Below are 23,299 nucleotides of genomic sequence, written 5' to 3' on the forward strand. Positions count from 1 at the left end.
AAAGCGATCTGCGACGTGGCCAAAGTGCACTCCCGCTGGAGCCTCCTTTCCAAAGCGATCTGCGTTGTTTACAGAGTGCATGTAGTGGCGGTAGCTTTGTGTGCGCTGTGCATTCGACGTTTCGTTCGCATCGAAGCAAGAGATGCATGAAGGTCAGTTCGCTTGCTTCTGCCGCGATTCCTCACTCCAGAAGTTTGGCACCAAGTTTCCGCACTCATCGAGCGAGATGTGGGGCCGTATAACGTGAAACTATTCCAATATGTTTTTATTCCAATCTTTTGACGTCAAATTTGCGTAATCGCCGACGCAAGCATCGGGCGGTCACCCGCAGGGTTGTCTGAACAAACCAATCATATGCTCCCCTCGATCATAGGAGTTCACTTTTCTTTGCTTGAAAACCGAATAACATTGCCTGCAGTGAGCCGCGGCTTCTCTTATCTAAGTGGATCACAAGAGGCCAGGAGCATGCTCAAGTGGAGAGGGATTCGATGGGGCCGAGTTGCTGCACTGAATATCGGTAACCGGATGAAGAGGGCGGTGCCGGCGTCTGAGATTGGTTCGCTTTCTCTTACTCAGCTTGCAGTGGCTCGTCGACAATCGCGGCGGCATGCAACGGAAGCTTAAGAATGACGCTAAAACAGATCCTCAGCAAAGAAGCGTTGGCAGAACGAGGTCGTAAACGTGCCGAAAGTTCTCAAAAACGTTACACGGCCACGCAACAAGTTTTATTACCCGCAAATAAACCCATGCTTTCCGACAAGGGCGAGTAGTTAGTGCCGGAGCGATCATCAGCAGCCACCTTTCATTCCTTTCGGAATGGGGCAGCCTGCGGCTATTCAGAAGAAAATTCACTTTTGTTCGGCATATTAACGCATCTTTAACGCGTACGTCACTTTAACGCGGTAAGTTGTGGTTTTGTGACGTCGCGTGACAGGCTGGTGGAGTGGGTGCAGCTCGAGAACTTTTGACCAAAAGCCGAGGGCTAATGGCGAATAGGCGTCGAACCAGAAATAACTATTTTTGTTTTGTTCGGTCAAATTATGCGTAATCAGTGTGTACACGTCATATCAGATGTGGAGCTGTCGCGGTTTCCGTGATGTCGCATGACAGACAGGTGAAGTGGGAGTGGTCCAAAAAAATTTGACCAATCGCGGTGGGCTGGTTGCAAAATTGGAATAGGAAAGTTTGGAATAGTTTTACGTTATAGCGCCCGTGCTCATGTTTACTTTCGTGCGCGTGACACCATACTGTTTAAATTAGTTAAGACACGTTCGTGGGCTAGTTGGTTTGAATTTATGGTAGAATGTGTAAGCGCGGATGAACAAGGACGTAGAAAGAAGCAGACACACAAAGACAGCGCTGTCTCTGTGTGTCTGTTTCGTTCCACGTTCTCGTTGAGTCAAGCTTTGTATATTTTATCTTTGTTCATTTAGTTAGCAAGCGAACCTTTGGAAGTTTCTACGGTCGATAGAACTACTTTCCTTATTTCATACAGCTGCCTACTGATTTGCTATCGGAATCGGTGCTTTATCTTTCGGGCGGAATTGCGGATTTTTATTATCAAGAAGATAACAAAGGCAATGTTGTGTATTCAAACTCTTCTACATTTTTCCGCGCCGTCTTCTTCACCTTTTCTTTGCCGTTTGCCTTTAGTTGGGAATAGGCACGAGCCAATGAGCCGAAGCCAAGCAAAAGAGCACTTAATACGCCGTCTTCATGCGGCATTGCTTGTCGTGCACGTGGCGTTAGAAGCGCATGGAATAATTCCGAAACGCACATGTAAAACTGTATAGTGTGGAACTGAAGCATGTGAAGCAGGAACTATAACAGAGCCATAGTCGAAGTGAATCAGATGAGTTCCGAATAAGTGGGCTGTGGTTGAACGTAAATATGGCAGTTCTACGTAAACGAAAAATATTTTTTCTGCGGTGAATGCCACACGCACAACGGCCTGGATGCGAAGTCTGTTCAGTCTTTCAGTACATTACATACGATATGTACTTACACTGCTTAAAGGCATAAATGTCGTACCTTTGTCAGAACGAACCGAATTTGTCGATTGAACAGTGCGGCGCCGGAAGAGCAGACGAGACATCATAATTCGAGTGACGTAAATGCTTATCGTGCTGATACGTCGCGTTTTAGTGAACGCACTCAGCGCCATGCGCGTTTCACATTGTTAGCTTCATGAAACCGGCCCACTGTGGTCGGATTTTCAGGCCGCCATGTTGACTTGACTACAGCTCCGCTGGCTGGAAACACCGTAGGACGGTCGTTGGCTGTAAGAAAAATTTTGCACAAAATTCACGAACGCCTATGAGAGCTTTGTTTAGGTGAGAGGAGGTAAATATAGAAAGGCCATCGCAAGAAGCGAGTGAAAGACGTCAGTGACGTTATTTGGCCCGGGACGCGTATAAGGAAAACATCTCCACTAGGCGCCGGGCGTTCAGAGCTGCGTGCTTAATGGCTCTCGCCGCAGGCCACTTCCGCTAGCATGGCGGTACCCAGGGCCACGGCCTCCGACGTTGCCTCCGAGATTTAAGTTTGTTTACGCTTCGACGCTGGGTCGCCGCCGCATTGAACGCGATGCAGCAGTGGGCAATGACGCCGATTTCGTGATAGGCGCACGCACCACTTGCATTGTGGTGTATCCGAGGCACGTGAAGCAACTTGAAATGCTTTGCCGACCGCCAAGCCGAGCTTGACGGCCCGATCGCGGGCATTCTGGACGGCCAGTGGTTGGTCGTTGAGTTCGGGGCTGCCCAAGAGCTCAGCCCACCTATCCTCGCTTAAGGAGGAGCCGATGGCTTCACACTCCCACAACACATGGTCCAATGTTGCCCTTAGTCCACAGGCAGGGCAGTCCGCACTGGGATATCTTTCAGGGTATATGACATGAAGAACCGCGAGGTTAGGGTACGCACGGGCTTGTAGAAGTTGAAGGGTAACCGCCCGCGCCCTGCATAAGGCGGGGTGCGGTAGGGGGAATACCCGTCTTGACAGATAGTAGTGTGCTTACGTTTGCCTACGTTTGCTTAAGCTTGCTTACGTTTAATAAACATAGCGTGTCAGAATTTACGCAGAAGTTTGCAGCACAGTATTAATGTGACTGCCTTCCGCAACAGCACCAACACACTACAATGTTGTGCTAAACTGCTGAATGCACTTCAAGAGGACAAATAAGAGCGTGGCCATCCTCGGCTATCAGTTGCAGCTTCCGGCCAACCCACACAAACGGCATGGCCCAACGCTTGCTATCAGTTGCAGCTTCCGGCCAACCCACACAAACGGCATGGCCCAACGCTTACCCGCGTCAGGTAGAATGGCGCAGGTAGGCACAATTAGGTTCATTAGACTGCTATCCCCGTGCCGTAGAAATTACTTCTTTTGTAGGGAACTGCGACGGCTATTTAAGTTTTTCAAATTGACTTACACTTACTATTGGGGCAAGTACTGAAGTTCGGAGATGTGCTACTATCCTATACACGCACTTTGTCGCTTACAGCGCTCGTCATCGCAACACCAGACAACGCGTGCTTGCTTATCTTACAAACAGTTTTAGCGTTGTGAATGCGCGTTTTCCATACGATTTTTGTTACGCCAAAATATGTTCGTATATTAGCGCGCTGAATTTCGCCTCTGGTCTGATGGTGACCTCTTATTGACGTGTGCGATGGAAGAGACGAGTCTACGTCGTCCTTGCGCATACGCGGCATAAACGCAACATATGTGAGGAAACTTTTTCTGCCACCTGACATATCTCACTATTTGGGATAGTGTCACTAAAACATATTAGGTGTATGTAACACCTGGTGAACGCGACACCAGAACGAATCATGTGGAACATACTAGTTTGGCTTCCTTTCGATTGTGAGAGCATGTGAAGTTTTCTTTCTGTGTCCCATTTATGCAATCACCTCTGTCGTTGATATGTTTCAACTAGCGCTCCAACCTATGGTTGCATATTACGCAACGAAGCCGTGCTTTTCTCCTTGTTCGTGAAAACGCAGTGCCTACTTCAGAAGCATCATTTAAAGCCATTTTTGCTTCAGCGTCTGCCCGTTATTTCGCGATCACGCCACACTGTGCAGGTATCCGCTGTAACATGATATTGCGGGCATTCCTATTTGCTATGTCGAGAAGCTATTGATTTCTATGGCTAATGAATAATAGGGGCTGGTTTGGAGAGATATCTCAGAATCGCGTAATATCGTGGGTGCAAGAGGAGTCTCTTTGCTGGGAAATTGAAGTGCTTCCCTGATGGCCGCAATTTCTGCTGCAGTTCATGTTGACCTTCCTCGTCGGCATACTGTCACACCCAAGCCTATTAGCTTGTACCACCAGGTGTGGACTCGTGGTCATGACGCAATCGTGATCGTTCCCTCGTCGTCTTTGCGACTTCGTCCTCCCACGCTTGTCGTCATAACGCCATAGTCCGTCATACAGTCGTGATAGTTTCGTCGTGCAATCGCCATGATTTCGTAAAGGTCGTCCAATCTTCCTGACGTTGTCTCGCCATACCACTTTCGTCGTTCCATCGACGCCATTCTATTGTTATTATGATGCTATTATTCAATCGTGATTGTACTACCATTGTCCTACCATCGTTGTCACTGCGTCATAATCATACAGTCTTCATGATGAATTCGCTGTAATAGCTTTGTCGAGATTTCGTCGAAGTGATTTCACCTTCAACACTCGAGCTTCGTCATCAGAGTCTCCCCATGCCATAGTACTCACATTATAGTTGTAGTTATTCCATCGCTGTCATATAGTCATCATACAGTCGTCGGGACGCCATTGTCATCATACACTCGTCATTGTAGTGGCCTCATGCTGCCTCCGTCAAGCTGTCTCGTTATACTCTCATCATTTCAGCATCGTGATTCCATTGTCATCTTGTCGTCATGCTGTCATTGTTACTGCTTTGTGTTCCCACAGTAGTCATGCCGCCGTGGTCACGGCCGACCTTGCAGAGCGAATGCCATAGCAAAGTGCGCGGATCTCACACACAGTGTATCCCACATTTAGCCGAGTCAATGGAAATCTGAAAATGACCACCAACGATTAAACATAAAGTTCTTCTGGTCAAAAAGGTACGCCATTTATTTATGGAATGCTAATGACATTAACCTTGACAGCAATCATCATGGATCGCGCTAGAATTAAATATTTTAGGTATACACTGCTACTGCCGAAGGCGGGATCATGACAATGGCATGACGACATTGAGAAGGCGGTTCTGAAATTATGAAAACACTATAATGACGACGGCAGCATCACAATTATGACATGACAACTATCGAATGACTGCATTACAATGACTGTAGGGCGACGATTACGTAACGATGGTGGTATGACGGGAATTGGACATCGCGGACGTCCATATTATGTTGGTGTACTGCAAACTCCCCAGAAACAAATGCGCCATGGGTATACCTTATAATGAACTTTATTTGCAGGTACAATGCCTATCGTGTCCATGGTTATTTTAAAGCTAGTTTATTGTTTGTCTGTATTAACAAATTTGTTTTAAGGATCGTACACTGTCAGATTGTAGCTAGACATTGTGACACATGGCGCTTATGTGAAATCGTATGACTCTTGAGTCCAACGAAATGAAGCTGTGATAACGTTCTGGTGGCGCGCGTACCGTTTTCTATACTGCATTTGGCTTGCTAATACGCAACGTTTTTTTTAAATGTTTCCTTTCAGCCTGTCCTAGTGTCCCGTGTCTAAGCAACCAGCATTCTATAAACACCTTGTAGGCGCGGCTATACTAGGGCTATTTCTATTGTTTATTTTTTAAATTGTAAAGTTGGAGTCTAGCAGAACAGATATTCTTCATATCGGCACCTTGTCCTTCCAGCTGACCCAGGCCCCACCGTGGTTATGGGGGAATGAAGAGGCATCTTGGTCAAGGTTGGTGGGATTTAATGCACTCTTCTTGTAGGCCGAAATCCGAGTTTGCATTTGGCGCACAATCTGTTTGAAAAAAAAAAGAAACACAGGCACTATAAAAAAAAGTCTTCGATTTTATAGGACAATACATTTCACATGATAGCAATACTGCTTATAGGTGAAGTTCTCGACATCTATGTTGGGTTGGGTCGGGTCTGGAAAATATGAATTTTGATACCTTTGTTTCATTTCAAATATATCAACCATGAATGCGAAATACAACGTGAAGCAGCACAGCAAAATTGCTGCTTAATTACACCTAATACTTCAGCGTGGTCTACAGAGAAATAAGTGATTATATATATATATATATATATATATATATATATATATATATATATATATATATATATATATATATATATATATATATATATATAATGCAAACACATTTTCCTTTTTCAAGCTCCATTGCGTACAGAGTACATTCATATGCATATTTCGAAGCTTGCAATTCGAAGGCTGCAGGTGCTCCAGACAAGACATTTAACCACGTGGAAATAAAGATGCTAAAACGGCAAATATTCTTTTTTGTTACTCAAATGATATTGCGCAACAGAAGAACGACGCGGACGTAACAGAAGACGACACACCAAGCGCAAATTTTCAGCTAAGTTTATTTACCAGTTTATCGATTTTATACATGCGAAGCACTGTAGACTGCGCATGCGCACATATATATGCAATATGAATGCACAGTTCATATAATCAGACGAATGTTAACAGGAATGCTATATGAATGCGCAGTTTATTTTCACGCAAGCGCATGCACAGTATACACTGCTTCACATGTATGAAATGATTCAGTGATACAATAAACTTAGTTGAAAGTTTGCGCTTGGCGTGTCGTCTTCTCTTACGTCCGTGTCGTTTTTTGTTTATTTATTTATTTGTTTATACACATACCTCACAGGCTCCAACTGGAGTATTGCGTAAGGGTGGTGAGAGAAACAACATGTAGCGAAAACAGGAGAACATAGCTAACGACAGATCAAACAAATGTTGGTGCGCAATATCGTTTGAGTAATGGATTACCAACTTGCCCGCAATGCTGCTGTCTTTTTTTAGAATGGCTACCACGGAAAGAAATATCATTTCCTTCTTTGCTTCGCCTATGCCCTAGTAATCCTAGAGTGATCAGGCTTGTATAAGAATTGAACTGGCGGCTGATAAGATAATTTGGTTTTTTGCCTGTTATAGCGTTTATACATGCTGTGCTAAAAATTTCTAGTACTTAAAATACAAAAACATTATTTATCTAACTTTTAAACTAATTACCTAACTGCTTGTCTAGCTTGTACTCTCGATTCTTGAAGTCAAAGAAGCGAGTAGAAAAAGCTTGATTCGGGAAGCTATTCAACTCATTGAGTCTCAGAATTTTGAACTGCTACCATATTTTCACGATGCTTCTTTGACAGTGGTAATTTCACACTTGAAAACAAACAGAAAGCAACACAGTGACGAACACCGTGAATAAGGGGGATGTACCAGAAAAGGAATATGAATGTTTGGCCAGATATTTGTGGGGCGGGCTGATACAGCAGTGTGGCCCCTGGCACTGTCGTGCATAAATAACTAGTGCCCAGAGGACTATGAATTATGAAGGCGCCGCCAAATAACTTGGCGCAAGCGTTTTAACGTATTGGTGTAGAAGCATCGATTCATCGTTCCGCTATTCCGCAGACGTTAATGGCGCACCAAGCTTCTAGCTTCGAAGTGGCAATAAACAATGTAGTTCTTTTATATTGTAGTCGATTATAGTATTAGGGGGGAGAGTGAACTAACGAACTCGCTGTTGAACAATTTACCGCTTCACTTTAAGGTGTTACTGATAGCACCAAATATTATTTCCACCAATAAAGCTTAACAAAATTACGGGAGCTCACCTAGCCTTTTCCGAAAGGTCAGCAGCCATTGTTCGTCTGGCTTCTTCTTGCTCGTCTCTGGGTTGTCCACGGGTATGTGAGGGTCCAAATTTTATTTCAATTATCATTTGCCTAAATTGTATTGAGGTATATAGGGAGGCACCCCCAGGTTCCCGTTCAGAGTGTTAGTTGATTTCAAGGAGCAACTGCCACATAGGTTTCCTCATTTCTTTTGTAGGTAACGTTGATAGGCGGCCGACTGTGGGATCATCTTGCGCCGAATCTCTGCCCTCTCAAAACCACTCGTGCCATTCAGGGACAGTTTCTCAATAATGCGTCATCACCGTGTACTTTGTGAACAATGTTTTGTGTCTCACTATGTTTGATGTAGGTTAACACCGATGTGCGTCTATCACGCTGCTGGGATAGCGTCCAACTAGATTCACCAACAAGCCGAAGAGCGCAATGACGCCTGTAGGTCTGCCGCCTAATAAGTTTACATTAAATCGTGTTCGGAGCTATGCATAGACTCATAAAATTCAAAGCGACTCTTTGATATCCACTTTTTGAGGTTGAAGTTTGAACGAAACAAAAGATAATTTAGTCCTCGATTATTTCTGACAAATGGTTAATTCCTATATCTTCAGGATGTTTTATCTGTAAATCACGCGCTTTCACAACTCAAAGTGGAACACATTTTAATATGCAGGGACCTGCTGCGACGGACCAGTAGCTGTGGCGTTGTGCAGCTGAACCGGGAGTCACGGGCACGAATTTCGACCATGATTGTCTCATTCGAATGGGAAGAAATAAAAAAGAACGGCAAGTGTAACCACCGTAGTCGAAATAAGTTCCGAGTTTCTTACTGCGGCATTCTTGATAGCCTTGGAAGTACTTTGGAATGTTCAACCGCAAAACTCCCTCAGTATGAAACGATGTTTTTGTCGGTGTACATTTTGCTCCTGAATATTTTGAACTATTGGCGCATAATTTACCAAGCAGGTTCATCTAGATAAGCCTAATTTTATGACCTAACAAAAGGACTCTAGAAATTTCACCGATGATTACGATGCTCCCTAATGCGAAATTTGAGTGAAGCTCTATATGTGTTTTCATTTCGAGATATATTGTCTGGCGCGGACAATAGGTCTCGTGCGACACGTTACAAACGGAACGAGGTGTGGCGCGACAGCCTCGCTAATCCGGAGATGGCGAGAAGCAGCGCGTGGGTGACGCGTGGTCTCGATTTACAGCAGCCGCCGTAGACAAACTTCCGCTCATGTAGCGCTTTGTTCCATGCAGACGACGCGCGCTACTTTAGTGCCATCTCGCAGTCATCGTCGCCGCAACAGCTCGTGTTGCCGGCACTATGCTTTTCTTCTCACGCTTTCACCATACCCTCCTCCTCCGCTTTCCGCCTCATGGTTTCTCTGCCCTTTTCTCCTCCGCTTTCCTCCTCGCACTGTCTTCTCTGTCATCGTCTTTCATCTCCCAGTGCGCTCCGCGTTCGCTTTCATCCTTCGTTCTGCTCGTTCGCTCGATTGCGAGGTACGACGCCGACGCTCGCCACAGGAAGGGAAGCCTAAGAGCGGTGCTTAGGAAAAAATTAAGGCAGAACTCACGATGACTTACGATGACTGTCGATGGTAATGCGAATAGCAATTGAGCAATGCAACGCGATTTTCTTTAAGTCCCGTTTATTGAACAAATCAAGTGGTAATTATGACACTTTTGTGGCTTCGGCTATATGTCACATACTCCAATATCGTCCCACTCTGCTGTGACGCTCTCTTTCCTAGATGGATCATGAGCGTGGAGGCATGTCTATAGTTGTATGACGCCAACCCAGCGACGGTAGAGTGACAAAGAATTACGTCGATTTACAGACAAAGGCATATAATGACAACGACGTGATGACAATCAGATATCCTTATTAAAAGTATGAAGATGGTGTAACGACGACGGGAGGACAATGAAGTGACAATGACTGTATTATGGCGACGATTGCGTGAAAACGATGTTATGACGGCAACTGGATGAGGAACTGGGAATAAAGATGATAACACAACCAAGGAGGCATCTGTGTGGCAATTACGGAATGACGACAATGGCATGACAAAAGAAGCATAATCGCCACCGAACGAACACAGCATCAGTATGAGAGAACGACGAAAAAATTATTACCTTGCTGCATCAACAAATGTGGTATGACGACATACTTGAAACGAAAAATTCGCGACGATGGCATGAAGATAACAGTACGAAGACGACGGCGTGATTTTAGTCAGATGTCTAAGTTGCAATAATGTTGAGAAACGACCACGATAGCATCGTGACGACGCTTTGAGAACCTTTACATGACGAAGACTGTATAACGACGATTGCATAACAACAGCACGAAGAAAATAAAAAATCCAGTAGTATATGGGGAGAATGGCATGGCGATGACTGTATCACGATACCTGCATGACAACGATTGTGTGACAACGACTGCGTGACGACGATGGCATGATGGCGACGGCATGACGAGAGTCGTAGACAAAGTTGGAATGAAGACGATGCAACGAGCACGACAGCATCATGACCATAACACGCATTTTGTAGCCCAGGCTTTCAGGCAACTTGGGTCCGAGTTACAACGTGTACAAAATTACAACGTGTACCTGGATGCTATGGCTGGATTCCGGCGTGGATGCTCATCCATAGATAATGCCGTCCATATGGTCACGCTTGTTCAACATCAAAAATGTATAAAACGACTCACTGCGGCATTATTCCTTGACATAAAAGGCGCCTATGATAATGTAGCACATCATATCATTATAGAGGCACCGATTGAAGCCGTAATCGGCGGCCGAACTTTTCAGTGGCTGTGCTGTTATTTGACCGACAGGCATTTCTTCGTGATTACCGAGGATGGGGCCACGACTCACCAAGAAACATTCTGTGGAGTACCGCAAGGCCCGATGCTATTCAACCTAGTGCTAGTAGCCATAGTCAGATGCTTGCCCAACACAGCTCAAGAATCAAACTACGCTGGCCACATCTGCATTTAGCATCTGCTGTGGCACGCCTGCAGGTACGAGCAAGCCTGCAAAAGGCTGCTACGTTAACATCTTGTACTTGCGAAAACAGAACTTAGACCTGTCTTCAGAGAAATGCTGCCTTGTTATAGTCACTCGGAAGGCAATGAGGACTTGCTCTGTAAGTACCAATGGGCAAGAAGCCGTAAACGCACAGAAACACCGCTCTTTAGGGGTAATTATCAACCGCGACATATCATGGAGCCTGCAAGTTCGATACCTAAGGAGGAAGTTAGCGACAATAGTACACCTCCTCAAATTTCTCGACGAAAAATCATGGTTCACGTCGGCGCTGTCAATTCAGCAGCTTTATAACGCCCTGATCCTCCGTTTCGCCAGATACAGCCTCCATGTGCTAGGCAACACCTGCAATACAAACCTGACGTACTCCAGGAACTACAAGCTCAAGCCCTAAAGATGGGTTTCGCTCTTTCGAAGTGTGCGTCTCCAGCGGCAACAGTTGTCATAGCGCGAGATCACCCAATATCAACGTACTTGGACACCAACGACCTCAAGGCGTATATTCGGCACGTTGCCCGACTACCTTCTCACCGCCTTATTTTTTTACCGGCAGAAATGCCGCATACAACTATTGGTCATATAGTGGCTTCCATTCATACTTCCTTGCCATGGAACTACATGCCTGCAGTAAGAATATTCTCACATTTATGTTGTCTGCACAAACCTGAAATTCGCCTCACCATCCCATGAATCGCGAAGAAAGCTAACCTGCCGTCGTGTGTCCTGAAGCAGGTCACAGGAGGACGATTACATGAGGTGCACAGTGGCATGTTTACATCGTACATGTTTACATCGATGGCTAAGTCACACCTACAAGTTCAGCTTGCGCTGTGGTTATACCAGCAAGATCTGTCAAAATACAACTAATAACGTCACATGTATCATCCACGACAGCCGCTAAACTGGTAACCTTGCGTGCGGCTCTTCATTTCATTCAGGAGGAACCGCCCCATGCATGGTCAATATTCTGTGATTCCAAAGGAGTCCTAGAGAGTGTACTCTCAGCACTGCGCCATGGATCACTTGAGCAGCTCGTCGCAGAGATCAGAAAAGTACCCTATCACATAGTTGACGAAGCGCACGATATAATATATGAGCGATTGCCTAGTCACTGTGGCCTACATGGCAATGATCGAACGGCCGCAGTTGCCCGATCTGCCCATGACGACGTCAACTGCATTGCCATTCCTCTTTCGAGAGCCAACGCAGCAAAAAAACTTTCCGCACTTGCGCGTGACCTAACATTAGCTCAATGGAATTCATCCGAATTCACAAGTACACGCCTTCATACCCTGGACCATAATTTACAGCTCCGTATTCCACCCGATCTTCCACGACGTGACTGCGTACTCCTTTCTTGTCGGAATGACCAAGAACCGTGACTTCTTTGTGAGTGCCCTCGTTTCAAACCGCAAAGAGCAGCCCTCTCAGCCACCCAATAACAATAACAATAAAATACCAAGCGCCCAATAACAGAGAACGACATCCTAGGAAACTGGCCTACGCGGACATTAGCGCGATCCGCTATTAAGGCGCTGCTGCGTTACTAAAGGACACGGCACTTTGTGAAAAATTGTGACTGTGCACTGTGTGACGTAGAATTGGACGGTGACACTGCGTAACACTAAGAACGCCTTCGCATAGTGCGTGTCAGTGCCCTCAGAAACAGCTATGTATCGTTTGTACGCGTGTGTATGTTTCTTTTTTTACTTTTTTTATCTCTCTCGCCTATGCATCCCTGTGCCCCTCCCCCAGTACAGCGTCGCCAACCAGAGTTAATCTCTAGTTAACATCCCTGTATTTTTTTGCCTTTCTCTCCCTCTCTCTGATCTTAGAGATTAGGGTATTTTACCGGCCTACGATGCAAAATTGTGTCTAAGCACGTTATTTCTGAAGAATGAGGTTCTTTCACAATGTCGTAACTATGACCAATGTTGCTGAATAAACTGAAAACTGAATTATTGTGGCTACCTTATTTATACGCATACCAAATGGTTACGATGGGGCTGGTGCGGTCACAATCTAGTTTACTCTCTTTATTATCTGTTTGGTATCCGGCCTTTATTATTTTTATACTTACATGGACTTTATGTATAAAAAAAACTTAGAATTTGTTCATCATGCATGTCGCGCCATGAAAAAAAAATGATAGTGGTATCAACAACGCTGACAATCATTCGGGTTAACCTTTACAATGACCGTGATCTAGTTTGCTGCGGAAAGAGTTTCACCATTGGCTTTCCTTGCACAGTGATTTTGGTGCATATTCATATCTGTTGCTTGCACCGCACGTCATTGGAACATAAGTGGGTTATAGTCACCTTTGGGTTTTCGTTGGCGATGTCGTTGTACTCGCACGGGTCAGCGTTAATGTCGTAGAGGCAGGGTGCCAGAGTGGAGTCGCATACAGCTTTGCTCGAGTTTCGCTTTCCGCATTTCACTGGTGTTGAGTAGACACTTCCGGCTTCGCCACAGCTCGGGCTCATGCCACGAATGTCAAGCAGCTGTAGTGAAGAATAAATAGTTAGCGTACCTAAATGATGCCTGAACAGGAGCACGTCAGACAAAGAACAGCAATTTTTCTTAGATCGATGCACGTGTAGCAACGAGTAGAAAAGTAAGACTAATGGTTTAAAGTAAATGTCTTTAAAGTTTCCCTAAAAGTGGCTGCGAACGCTAGAAGAAGCTTTTCCGCCGTTCATATGCGACACGCTACAAGCAAAGTGAAATGCGCTATTGTTTTGCTCTTATTCAATACATACGCTTTCTATTGCGGTTAGCCGCCCTGCTTTTGGCTGTGAGCTGCTAAATCACTGAAACATTTCGCTTCGCATTCATCATGTTTCTTTCATTTACCAATTTAACGTTGCGGAGAAGCCAGCGACAAATTGTGCTTGTAGTATTCATTAGTGCTCCACATTAACTAAACCTATCTATAGTTCAAGGAAAGTCTATTTTTGTCCCGTGTCCACTGACATCACCATAATTACAAGGTTAAGCTCGCCTTCGAGCTCTATGGCCTGCATTTGAATTCTGGCCAGCACTTTATCAATACAGATTACCATGGGGCAACTGTGCACATATTTACTAGCAATGGAGAGAGACGCGTGCCTCTGTTAAAGTTGACACGACGTGCTTGACATAATTTGTGGGTAGTGAAGCGGCTACTTTGCACATATCTCTGCCCAGTTTCTTATGTATAAAGCCAAGCATGTTAAATTAAAAAGAAATCCAGGACCTACAAACTCTTAGCTCTATTGCTGCGCGCACCTCCCCCTCTTTCACCTGTAACCTTTGCCACGCACGCCTTTGTCATTACAGTTGCATTTTGCCCTCCTGAACCCCCATCTCTCTTCATGCGTTGGTTTACGCTACACGTAGTAGAGTATTTTGTTGTTTCGCTACACTAAATTTTTTAGCATACAACAGCCACAAGGACTGCAAGACAAACATTTACACAGCACACAGACTGAATTCTCACGCAAAATAAATCTTTCATTTTACCCGATAAGTTGTGCAACTAATGCAGCTTTGACGTGCCAGCTCTGCTTCTTCTGCTGCTGGTAGCCTCTTGCCGGGTATCTCGAGCCATTGCGACGTGCCATCAGGGAACGCTCCATGGACAAGCTTATATGAATCTTGGATTATGGCCTCGTTTCCCTCTTTGGGGTCAATGTTCAAGAGTATCTCGCGTCTTGGTTTGTCGGCGAAAGGCTCACGTAAGGATCGCATGTGGCTGACACCGTCAATTCCAGCAAGGTTGGAAACGTCTCCACCTGCGTGCATCATTGTAATTGTTGTCATTGTAGTTGTAATCAACCAGGTGTATTTCGGTATGGTAAAGTGACAACCTATGTACCCAAATTGATATAGGTATACGACCCGGTGGGTTAGAAGAAGCACAGAGATTTCACGTGGCCAAAATTACAATAGAAACATAAGGATGTATAGCGGACTTTTATTAAACTGAGCGCTATTTCATTTCTATACCATGACAAGCATTGATATTTCCCTTGAGATATATCACAAGAAGAAATGCACAAGCAAAATGAACGACAATGCGTGGCCACTTAATTTTTCTTGTTGACATATTGCAAAGCGTCCGATACATGGTAATTTAGCGACACTCAGACTAACACCAGATTTATCGTTCCAGCGTGCAAACGGTGGTTCAACATACAGACACACGACAAGTTTTCTGTAAAGAATTTTCACAAAAATACTAAACGTGAACACAACAAGCTTTGCACCAGCATTTGGAAACTGTTCTAACAATCTCCTCTTAGTCTCAGGATGAATGTTAAATAAGTGTCATCAGCACGAGACGTCGTGAGTCTCGTTTCTACTAGAAGGTAAATATGGGAGTATAAACAAAAAAACTGTTATTTGTTTGCGTGGTTTACAAATGATTAATTTACTTGTGGGAGAAATAAAAAAAGTATTTAATAAATTAGCGTAGAACCCATTTCACAATGACTACCGAACGTATTGCGAATAGCACTCTAGAAATAGCACTCTAGAGACACCGTATTACCGAAGTCACGATTATCTAACACGTGTAGTGGTAATGCTCAAATTTTCTTTGCTTCGCGTATATGCAACATGCTCCTTCGACATCGTCCCGCTTTTCTACGGCGCTCGCTTCTTAAGGTCACCAATGAGCATTGAGACATGATGACTCTACGTAGCCGACGAACTGACCATGGAACGACGAAGTATAAATCACATAGATAGCAAGACAATGGCGTATATAACGACGAGAGCATGATGTGCATTAATAAATTATGAGGCGGTGTAAGGATGAGAACGCGATGACGACGACGACGGCATGAGCACAATGAAATGACGACGACCGTATGACGACTACGGCGTGACGAACACGGTATGACGACAACCGTACGAAGAAACGGGAATAGCGATCATAACACTGACCTTATTAAAGAAATAAACTGAAACTGAAACGGAAACCCGACCAAGACGACATGACGACGGCGGTGTGGCAACGGATGCATGATAACGCCAGTGTGATGACGTAATGACGACATGATGGCAACGGTGGCACAATCACTATTGACTGACGGCAGCATGATTACGGTAGAATGACGAACAGGAAAAATGCCGTGATGGATGTACGATGCAGTGACGACGACGGCATCACGACAACGGCATGGCGAGAGTCGGGCGTCGAAGTTGCAATGATGTCGATGAAAAGACTACGCCAGCATCCCGTCGATGGTTTCACATCGAATACATGGTAATGACTGTATGGAAACAATGCACTGGTGACGATGGCATGAGAATGGCATGAGAATGGCATGAAGACAATGGGATCACTACGTGTATATGATGGTAATGGCGTGACGGAGACCCCATAATGAGAGTTGGATGACGAAGCTGCCACGACGATAATGGCACGATCACTACGGCATTACGACGATGGCCTTGCAATGGAGGCACGATAACGACTGTCTGACGAAGACGGCATGACAAGGGTGGCATAATCACAATTGAATAACGACATTATGATCATAATATAAACAAGAAGAAAGATGTCGTCAGTGGAACGATGAAGGTGGTATAACGACGAAGGCGGTAGACGATGACGGCACGACGTCAACGGCATGCCGTCACTCAAAATGACAACAATGATAAAACGACAGCGTGACGACAACTGTGGGAAGACGATAGCGTGATAATGATGGCATGACGAGAGTGGAATGGGAAAGCTTTGAATGGCCACGATAAATGACCACGGCTGCATCATTACCCCGAACACGTACTAGTATCCCAAGCAGTGCCTACCTTGACAGGTTGTTCTATAGCGAAGGTGTGTATGGCTATTCTCCCGTGAAATTCTCATGTTCGCCATAAAAACTCAGCGCCCTCTCTTTGTTGTCGTTCCAAACCCGTGCGTGCCTATACTCGCTGACAACTTTCGGTGGCTATGAAGGGAAAACTATAGACGGAGGCAAAGCTCGCACAAGTGAGAGAGTCTCTGAAAAGTATCACCCGTCGTGGTTGCTCAGTCGCTATGGTGTTGGGCTGCTGAGCACGAGGTCGCGGGATCGAAAACCAGCCACGGCGGCCGCATCTCGATGGGGGCGAAAACACCCGTGTACTTAGATTTAGGTGCACGTTAAAGAACGACAGCTGGTCGAAATTTCCGGAGTCCTCCACTACGGCGTGCCTCATAATCAGAAAGTGGCTTTGGCACGTAAAACCCCATCATTTTTTTTCTGAAAAGTGCCGTGCGTTTTAAAAAACCTTAGCTTAGGCTGAGGAAGACAAAACAATTTATTAGCAACAGGTAAATAAGACAGGACGCACCACGGAGTGGGGGCGTTTACTTATTTTGCGGCTTTGCGTTCAGCGTTTGGGGAACCGCGAAATCGGCGCACACGGAAGCTGCGTCGACTCAGCGTCCGTTGAGAGCAACGAAAATCGCTGTCAAACGCTGCCGGACTACTTGGCACAGTCACACATGTGCAGCAGGCACGCGCTCGTAGCTTTTCTTTCAAAGCCACAGAAAGCTGTTCCTCTCTCCTTGGGTGGCGGGCACGTCGCACGTGTCTACTTTGCGCGAGTGGGTGGTCCCGTCGAAATTTCACGCGTGCTTCCTTTCTGTCGGCTGCATTAGGCTGTTCGGGGGCAGCAGCGCTCCAATTACGTGCGTGAATAGTTCACTATAGCTCCCCGAGGTAGGGGCAGTCGTCCACGCCGAAGCACGCTGATAAAACTAGCAGTTTTTGAGCAGCGCATTTCATTGAGCATGAGCAGCTTCGTGCATAGATTTGACTATCGCTAAGTGCGTGTCCAATGAAGTACCCGAGGCGGTCAGTGTGTATCACCGCCACCACAAAGTCATCGTCACCGCCATCACGACCCAAATATAATGACCCACCGATGAAGACAATAAATGTGCGTGCGTAGATTTCGTCACGATGACCACCCACCAAAACAGTAAATGAGTTCATACCTTTGTTCAAAATTCCGCGTCACCTTTGTGTCGTGTGCAAAACAGCTTCGCTGGTCGTCCACTTTCACAGAGTGGAATGGCTCATGATTTTTTAATCTAATTATCTGACGAAAGGCGAGGACCGTGCAGTAGTGGCGAAGGTTTCGGTGGAGTAGACAACCGTTAAAATAGTCGTTTGGGCGAGTTGGTAAGACATATTCGAAACAGAACAGCGCGGTTTTCACGAGGACAAGGACGGGGATAGTTAACTGATTACAGTTATCACCCATGTTCAGTGCAGCGTGTATGATTGATTGTGAATATATGTATGGTTTATTTGGTTTCTCCTGTTGGTTGGAGCTGTTATATATTCTTCGTTCCAAGCAATAAATTTCAGTTGCAAGTCTGCGCTCGTCCATGTCGTTTCTCGCTGCTTGTCCCCGTGATAACCGCGCTGTTCTGTTTCGAGTAGACAACCGGATGAGAACTGTGGTGCCGGCATCTCAGGTCGACCCGCTTCGCTTTGCGGCGGTGTGCGACGGGGTGTTAAAAACCCCTCAAGAACGGGTCCTCCACGAAAAGGAGTCGGCAGAGCCATGTTGTATGCGTGCCGAAAGGGCTTGGCAGTGCTATATCTTTAATAAAAAAAATTATTATATGCAATTAAATAGATTCCCAACGGCAGCTCCAAGTAACCAGTGCTAGAATGATTGGCGGGCAATTTCCTATGTTCTTTTTTTACACGGAGCAATTTTCCGTTATCCGGAAATGAAAAAAGCATCTGTTTTGTGCAGAATATTAATGAATATATAGTGGGTACACGTTACTTTGATGTGGTGAGCGTTTGCGGCTTTGTGACGTCGCACGACAGAAAGGCGAAGTCGAGCGCTAAGAACAAATAGGCGTAGCTTACGAAAGAACGTTTTTTTCCTTCTTTTATTAGGCCTAACCGGTAATAATCAGTGTGTACCTGAAATATGAGATGGGCTGTTCTTGTAGTTCTAGTGAGGTCGCGTGACAAGCAGGAGACATAAGCATTGCGCTAAGAATTTTTGACCAATCTTGAAGTTTCATTGGGAGAAAGTAAATAGGAACAGATTGGAATAGCTTCCCCTTATAGCCTCACTCCCCCCCCCTCCCAGCCCTCCAGTTTTGTGCCAAAGAAGGCTCTAGCCCAGAGAACGGAAAGTATATTTATTGATCGTTACCCTCTTCGGACTAACCAATATCTAAAATAACGGTTCAAGAAGCAAGTGTCTACTTGCACGGTACCGTCATCATGTACATGGGCAAAATACCTGCCATAACAAATCAGGCCAGAAATAAAGAAGCTAAATTGAAGACCTGCATCATTAAATTTGCAGGCATGCAAGGTCACCGACCCCTTAAGCTTTAAATACGTTATACGTTTTCTAGGATCTAATATAATCGTCTGCAAAGCCGAGCATCTTTATCGTGCCTGTACAACAGTTACTCAGCTTAACCATTTCATATGACTTCAGTATAGCCGGTGACTTAATACATCGAATAGATGCCTAGTCCGTTCTTCAAAAGCATTTCATACTACAAGACACATTAAGCGATTGTATAAGCTCAACGTTATACTTATTAACACAATTTTTGAAGAGTGAATTGGTTGATTGGCAGAAGCCTATCTTCTCAGGTCAAAAGTACTGCTCAATATTAGGGTGCATAACAGAATGACATAACGAAACCATGCATCTAAGCTCCCAAATTTATGTTTCGGCAAGCATAATAAGCGCGACAAATTGTGTTTCATATTTTTACCTGCCATCTCGTAGAGAGTTGGCAACCAGTCCGTGGCGTGAAAGAGGCGGTCGTACTCAGACCCGGGTCCACGCCACAGTGGCCTCGTTGTCCACAAGAACCCCGGTACTCGTACGCCGCCTTCCCAGAGAGTAGACTTTTCGCCTCGCAGAGGATACGACGATGAGGCGCCCGTGCCCCAGAATGTGGATGCAGCACCGTTGTCTGAGCTGAACGACAGAAGCGTGTCGTTCAGCATTTCTCTCTCGTGCAGAGCATCAAAAATTCTCCCGACAGACGTGTCGAGGGCAGCAACCATACCTGCACGTGACAGTTCAAAATTGCGTTGGTTCTATCTGTCAATTTTTTACAGATATTAAACCGCACCTGCTCTTCCCTAAAAAAATTAAGAAACAATAACAAATTTTCTACATGTCTTGTCACATGCTACTACTGGTTATGGTGGCGAAAGGAATAGTAATGCTGTTTCTTTGTGTAGTGAACTCTTTTCGAATTGCGCGAACACCGAAGGTGACCTCTGAAATATTTTCTCTTCTTCTCTCCGAAGACGGGAAAGGGCGCAGACTGCGCTTGCTCAGAATAAAACTTTATTCTCTCTCTCTTCACTAGCTGGTTCAAACTTGAGACTGCGAATTTCCTCAACTCATCACCCCATCTAATCTTCTTCCATCTTTAACTGCTCTTCTCTTCCTGTGGCACCCGTTCTGTAACACTAATCGTACACCGGTTACGGGGCTTACGCATTACATGGGCGCCCGCCCAGGTCCACTTTTCCCCTTTAATCTCAACTAGAATATTGGCCATTTGCGTTTATACTCTGACCTACAGGACTGCCTTTCGGACTCTTAACACTACGCCTAACATTTTTCCCGGTATCACTCGTTGCGCTGTCCTTAGCGTCTTCTAAAGCTTCTTTGTTAACCTCCGAGTCTTTGCCACATATTTTAGTACCAGGTGAATGCAATGACTGTACACTCTTCAAGAACAGGGGTAACCTCACGGTAATGATTTGGTTGTTCCAACGTATGCCCTTCAGCCAGTTCTTAATCTTCTGCAAATTTGTTTCTCATGATCAGAATCCCCTGTGAGTCTTTGATGTAGATAAATGTACTTCTGCCCAGATTCTAGAGGCTGCCTACCGATCATGAATTATTTTCATGCTAGGCTATGGAACATTTATTTTGTCTTCTGTATATTAATCTTCAACCTCTTACACTTTGTCGGCTAATTAGGTCATGAATCACTTGCTGCAATCCATCACCCGCATTGCTGAGCAGGGCAATCTTTTCTGCAAACCAAAGGTTGCTCCAATATTCGCCATTGATCCACACTCCTATTCATTCCCAGTATAATATATCGAATATTTCTTATAAACATGCAGTGCACAGCATTGGAGAAATTACATCTGATCCATTTCATGGTCAGAATTATTCCAGATTTCTTGTGGGGACCTATGGAAGCTGCGAAGTCTTTATAGATATTCGCTAAGATATTCACATATGCTTCCTGAACTCCTTCATTCGCGAATGCACCCGTGACTGTTGGTGGCTCTACTCTCACGCACAACGTAGCAATATCTCACACCAGGCCTTAATCTTTTTGATAATTGGTGAGAAAGTGCGACTAAGCACTTGACATATGTTGCCTCCTACATCTATATTTAGGTTGCACGAGAATACAGGTGTTTCAGCGAACAATTTCAAAAATTCTTAAAGGTTGCCTGTGACAGATGGCACAATTCTAATTCATGTGGTGTTCTGCTCGAAGTAGCGGACACTACTTGCACAAAAACTTAAATGTATAATCGAATAATTAACAAGAATATACTAATTGAGTAGTTATTTACCTTATGACCCTTATATTGCAATTTAGAAACTCTAGCCGTGGGGTTCCCAAGACGGATTCCCTTGGAACGCATTTTCACGATGGCTCCTGTTTCAAGATATCCATTCCCCAAAGTTTGCGCAGAGATGCACAGGTGTTAATTATTGGATTATACATTTAAATATTTTGCAAGTAATCATCAGCAAGATAAGCTCATGGAGTAGATCATGGTTATATTGCGCTTAGTTTTACACTGACAATATTAAGCGAAGGGCAGGACGTGGACGGACGCAGCGCAAACTACAAACTGTTTAATACTGTTAAAGAACGCGCTTATATACAAGGAGATATGGCGTGGAGGAGGAGGGGGGGAGGAGATTGCAGGAAAGTTTACATTGGGCAAACTGGACGTTGTCTAAATGATAGGTTACGGGAGCACAAATACACGTGCCAGCGTCTGACAGCACCTAGCTACTTGGCGGCACATTGCAAACAATGCAAATGCTCTCCGCTACTAGAAAGCACCACAGTCACTGGCACATCAAAAACAAAAACGGAGCGAGAAATATGGCAGGCGCTTGAGATAGCTAAAGAAAAAGAGATGTGCATAAGCACTCCGTCCATCGCGCCTATGGAAGCTGAGGTCGAGTTTGCCAGGGCGAACGGGTGGAAGTGAACGATGTATGCCTGGACGGAACTATAATCACATGTCACCTTGTCATATCTTTTTATATCCCCCCCACGCCATACCTCCTTGTATATAAGCGCGTTCTTTAACAGTATTAAACAGTTGGTAGTTTGGGCTACGTCCGTCCACGTCCTGTCCTTCACTTAATATCGTCAGTGTAAAACTAAGCGCAATATAACCATGAACTTTCACCAATTAGCCCCCTTCATTGTTTTACTTCATGGAGTAGAATTGTGCTGTCTGCTACAGGTAAGGTTTAAAGTAATTTGAAAGTGTTCGATGAAACACCCGGTACATTAGCTTGTCGTATCCAGCTTTACTATGGAAAGTATGAAGGTCCCTGTCCACCGATATGGTTACTGGCTCTCAGGGGGTTGCACTCACGTTACATAATGACCACTGCTACAATGAATGAATCCGAAAATTTCGTATTCAGATCCAAAAAACAAATCTACCCTTACCGGCGTTCCCGTGAAAGGGTAATATTGCTTCACATGTACTCTGTAGTGACGGCTTTCTAATGAATACTAAACAACGACTATACCAGAATAGAATCTACTGTGTTATGGCACAAAAACAGCACAGCGCAATGTGTATTGCTACAAGCCTTATTTATTTTGTTAATATTTATCTTATTTAACAAATAATCATCCCTGTCATACTTACGCTTATGAGCTTACTTATCGACCAAGACACCAAAAAGGAAGATGTGACGACCGTTTTAAATCAACCGAAATGTATTTGGTAGAAGACTCGCGATTGCTTTTCTTTTCCTGGCCTATAAAGCACCTCAGAACCATCACCCAATAATGTAGCCCCCTTCTTGATGAGCTTCAAACCATGTGCTGCTGCACTTAGCCAATAGACGCCGGAAGATAGGAACACGGATATCAAATGGTGAAGTGTAAACGCGAAAGGTGCAATATTGCTCTTCACGGCACCATAATTCTGCACACTCACCTGCGTAAATGGTGCGGTTCATTTGTGTAATGAAATCGTAGCCTTCAAGATAGGCAGCGGGAGCCTCTACTGGCGTTCGGACGGTGCCGTAGTGTGGAGCCAGGTGGGCAACGTACAGGAACATAGGCTGCAGTGGCAATCAGTGAACTCCATC

General features: G+C 45.0%; 1 protein-coding gene across 1 annotated transcript in view; it reads right to left on the reverse strand.

Moving 5' to 3' along the window:
• Nucleotides 1–5,844: 5,844 nt before the first annotated feature.
• Nucleotides 5,845–23,299, reverse strand: part of LOC142570545 (arylsulfatase B-like) — an 89,981-nt gene continuing 72,526 nt past the window's right edge. The window contains exons 7-11 of the mRNA XM_075678920.1: nucleotides 23,146–23,272; nucleotides 19,674–19,973; nucleotides 14,435–14,706; nucleotides 13,252–13,434; nucleotides 5,845–5,985 (exon numbers count right to left, since the gene is read on the reverse strand). Coding sequence (XP_075535035.1) covers nucleotides 5,845–5,985; nucleotides 13,252–13,434; nucleotides 14,435–14,706; nucleotides 19,674–19,973; nucleotides 23,146–23,272 — 1,023 coding nt within the window. The remainder of the gene's footprint in view (nucleotides 5,986–13,251; nucleotides 13,435–14,434; nucleotides 14,707–19,673; nucleotides 19,974–23,145; nucleotides 23,273–23,299) is intronic.

This window comes from Dermacentor variabilis, chromosome 2 (assembly GCF_050947875.1).
Source record: "Dermacentor variabilis isolate Ectoservices chromosome 2, ASM5094787v1, whole genome shotgun sequence".
Classification (NCBI taxonomy): domain Eukaryota; kingdom Metazoa; phylum Arthropoda; class Arachnida; order Ixodida; family Ixodidae; genus Dermacentor; species Dermacentor variabilis.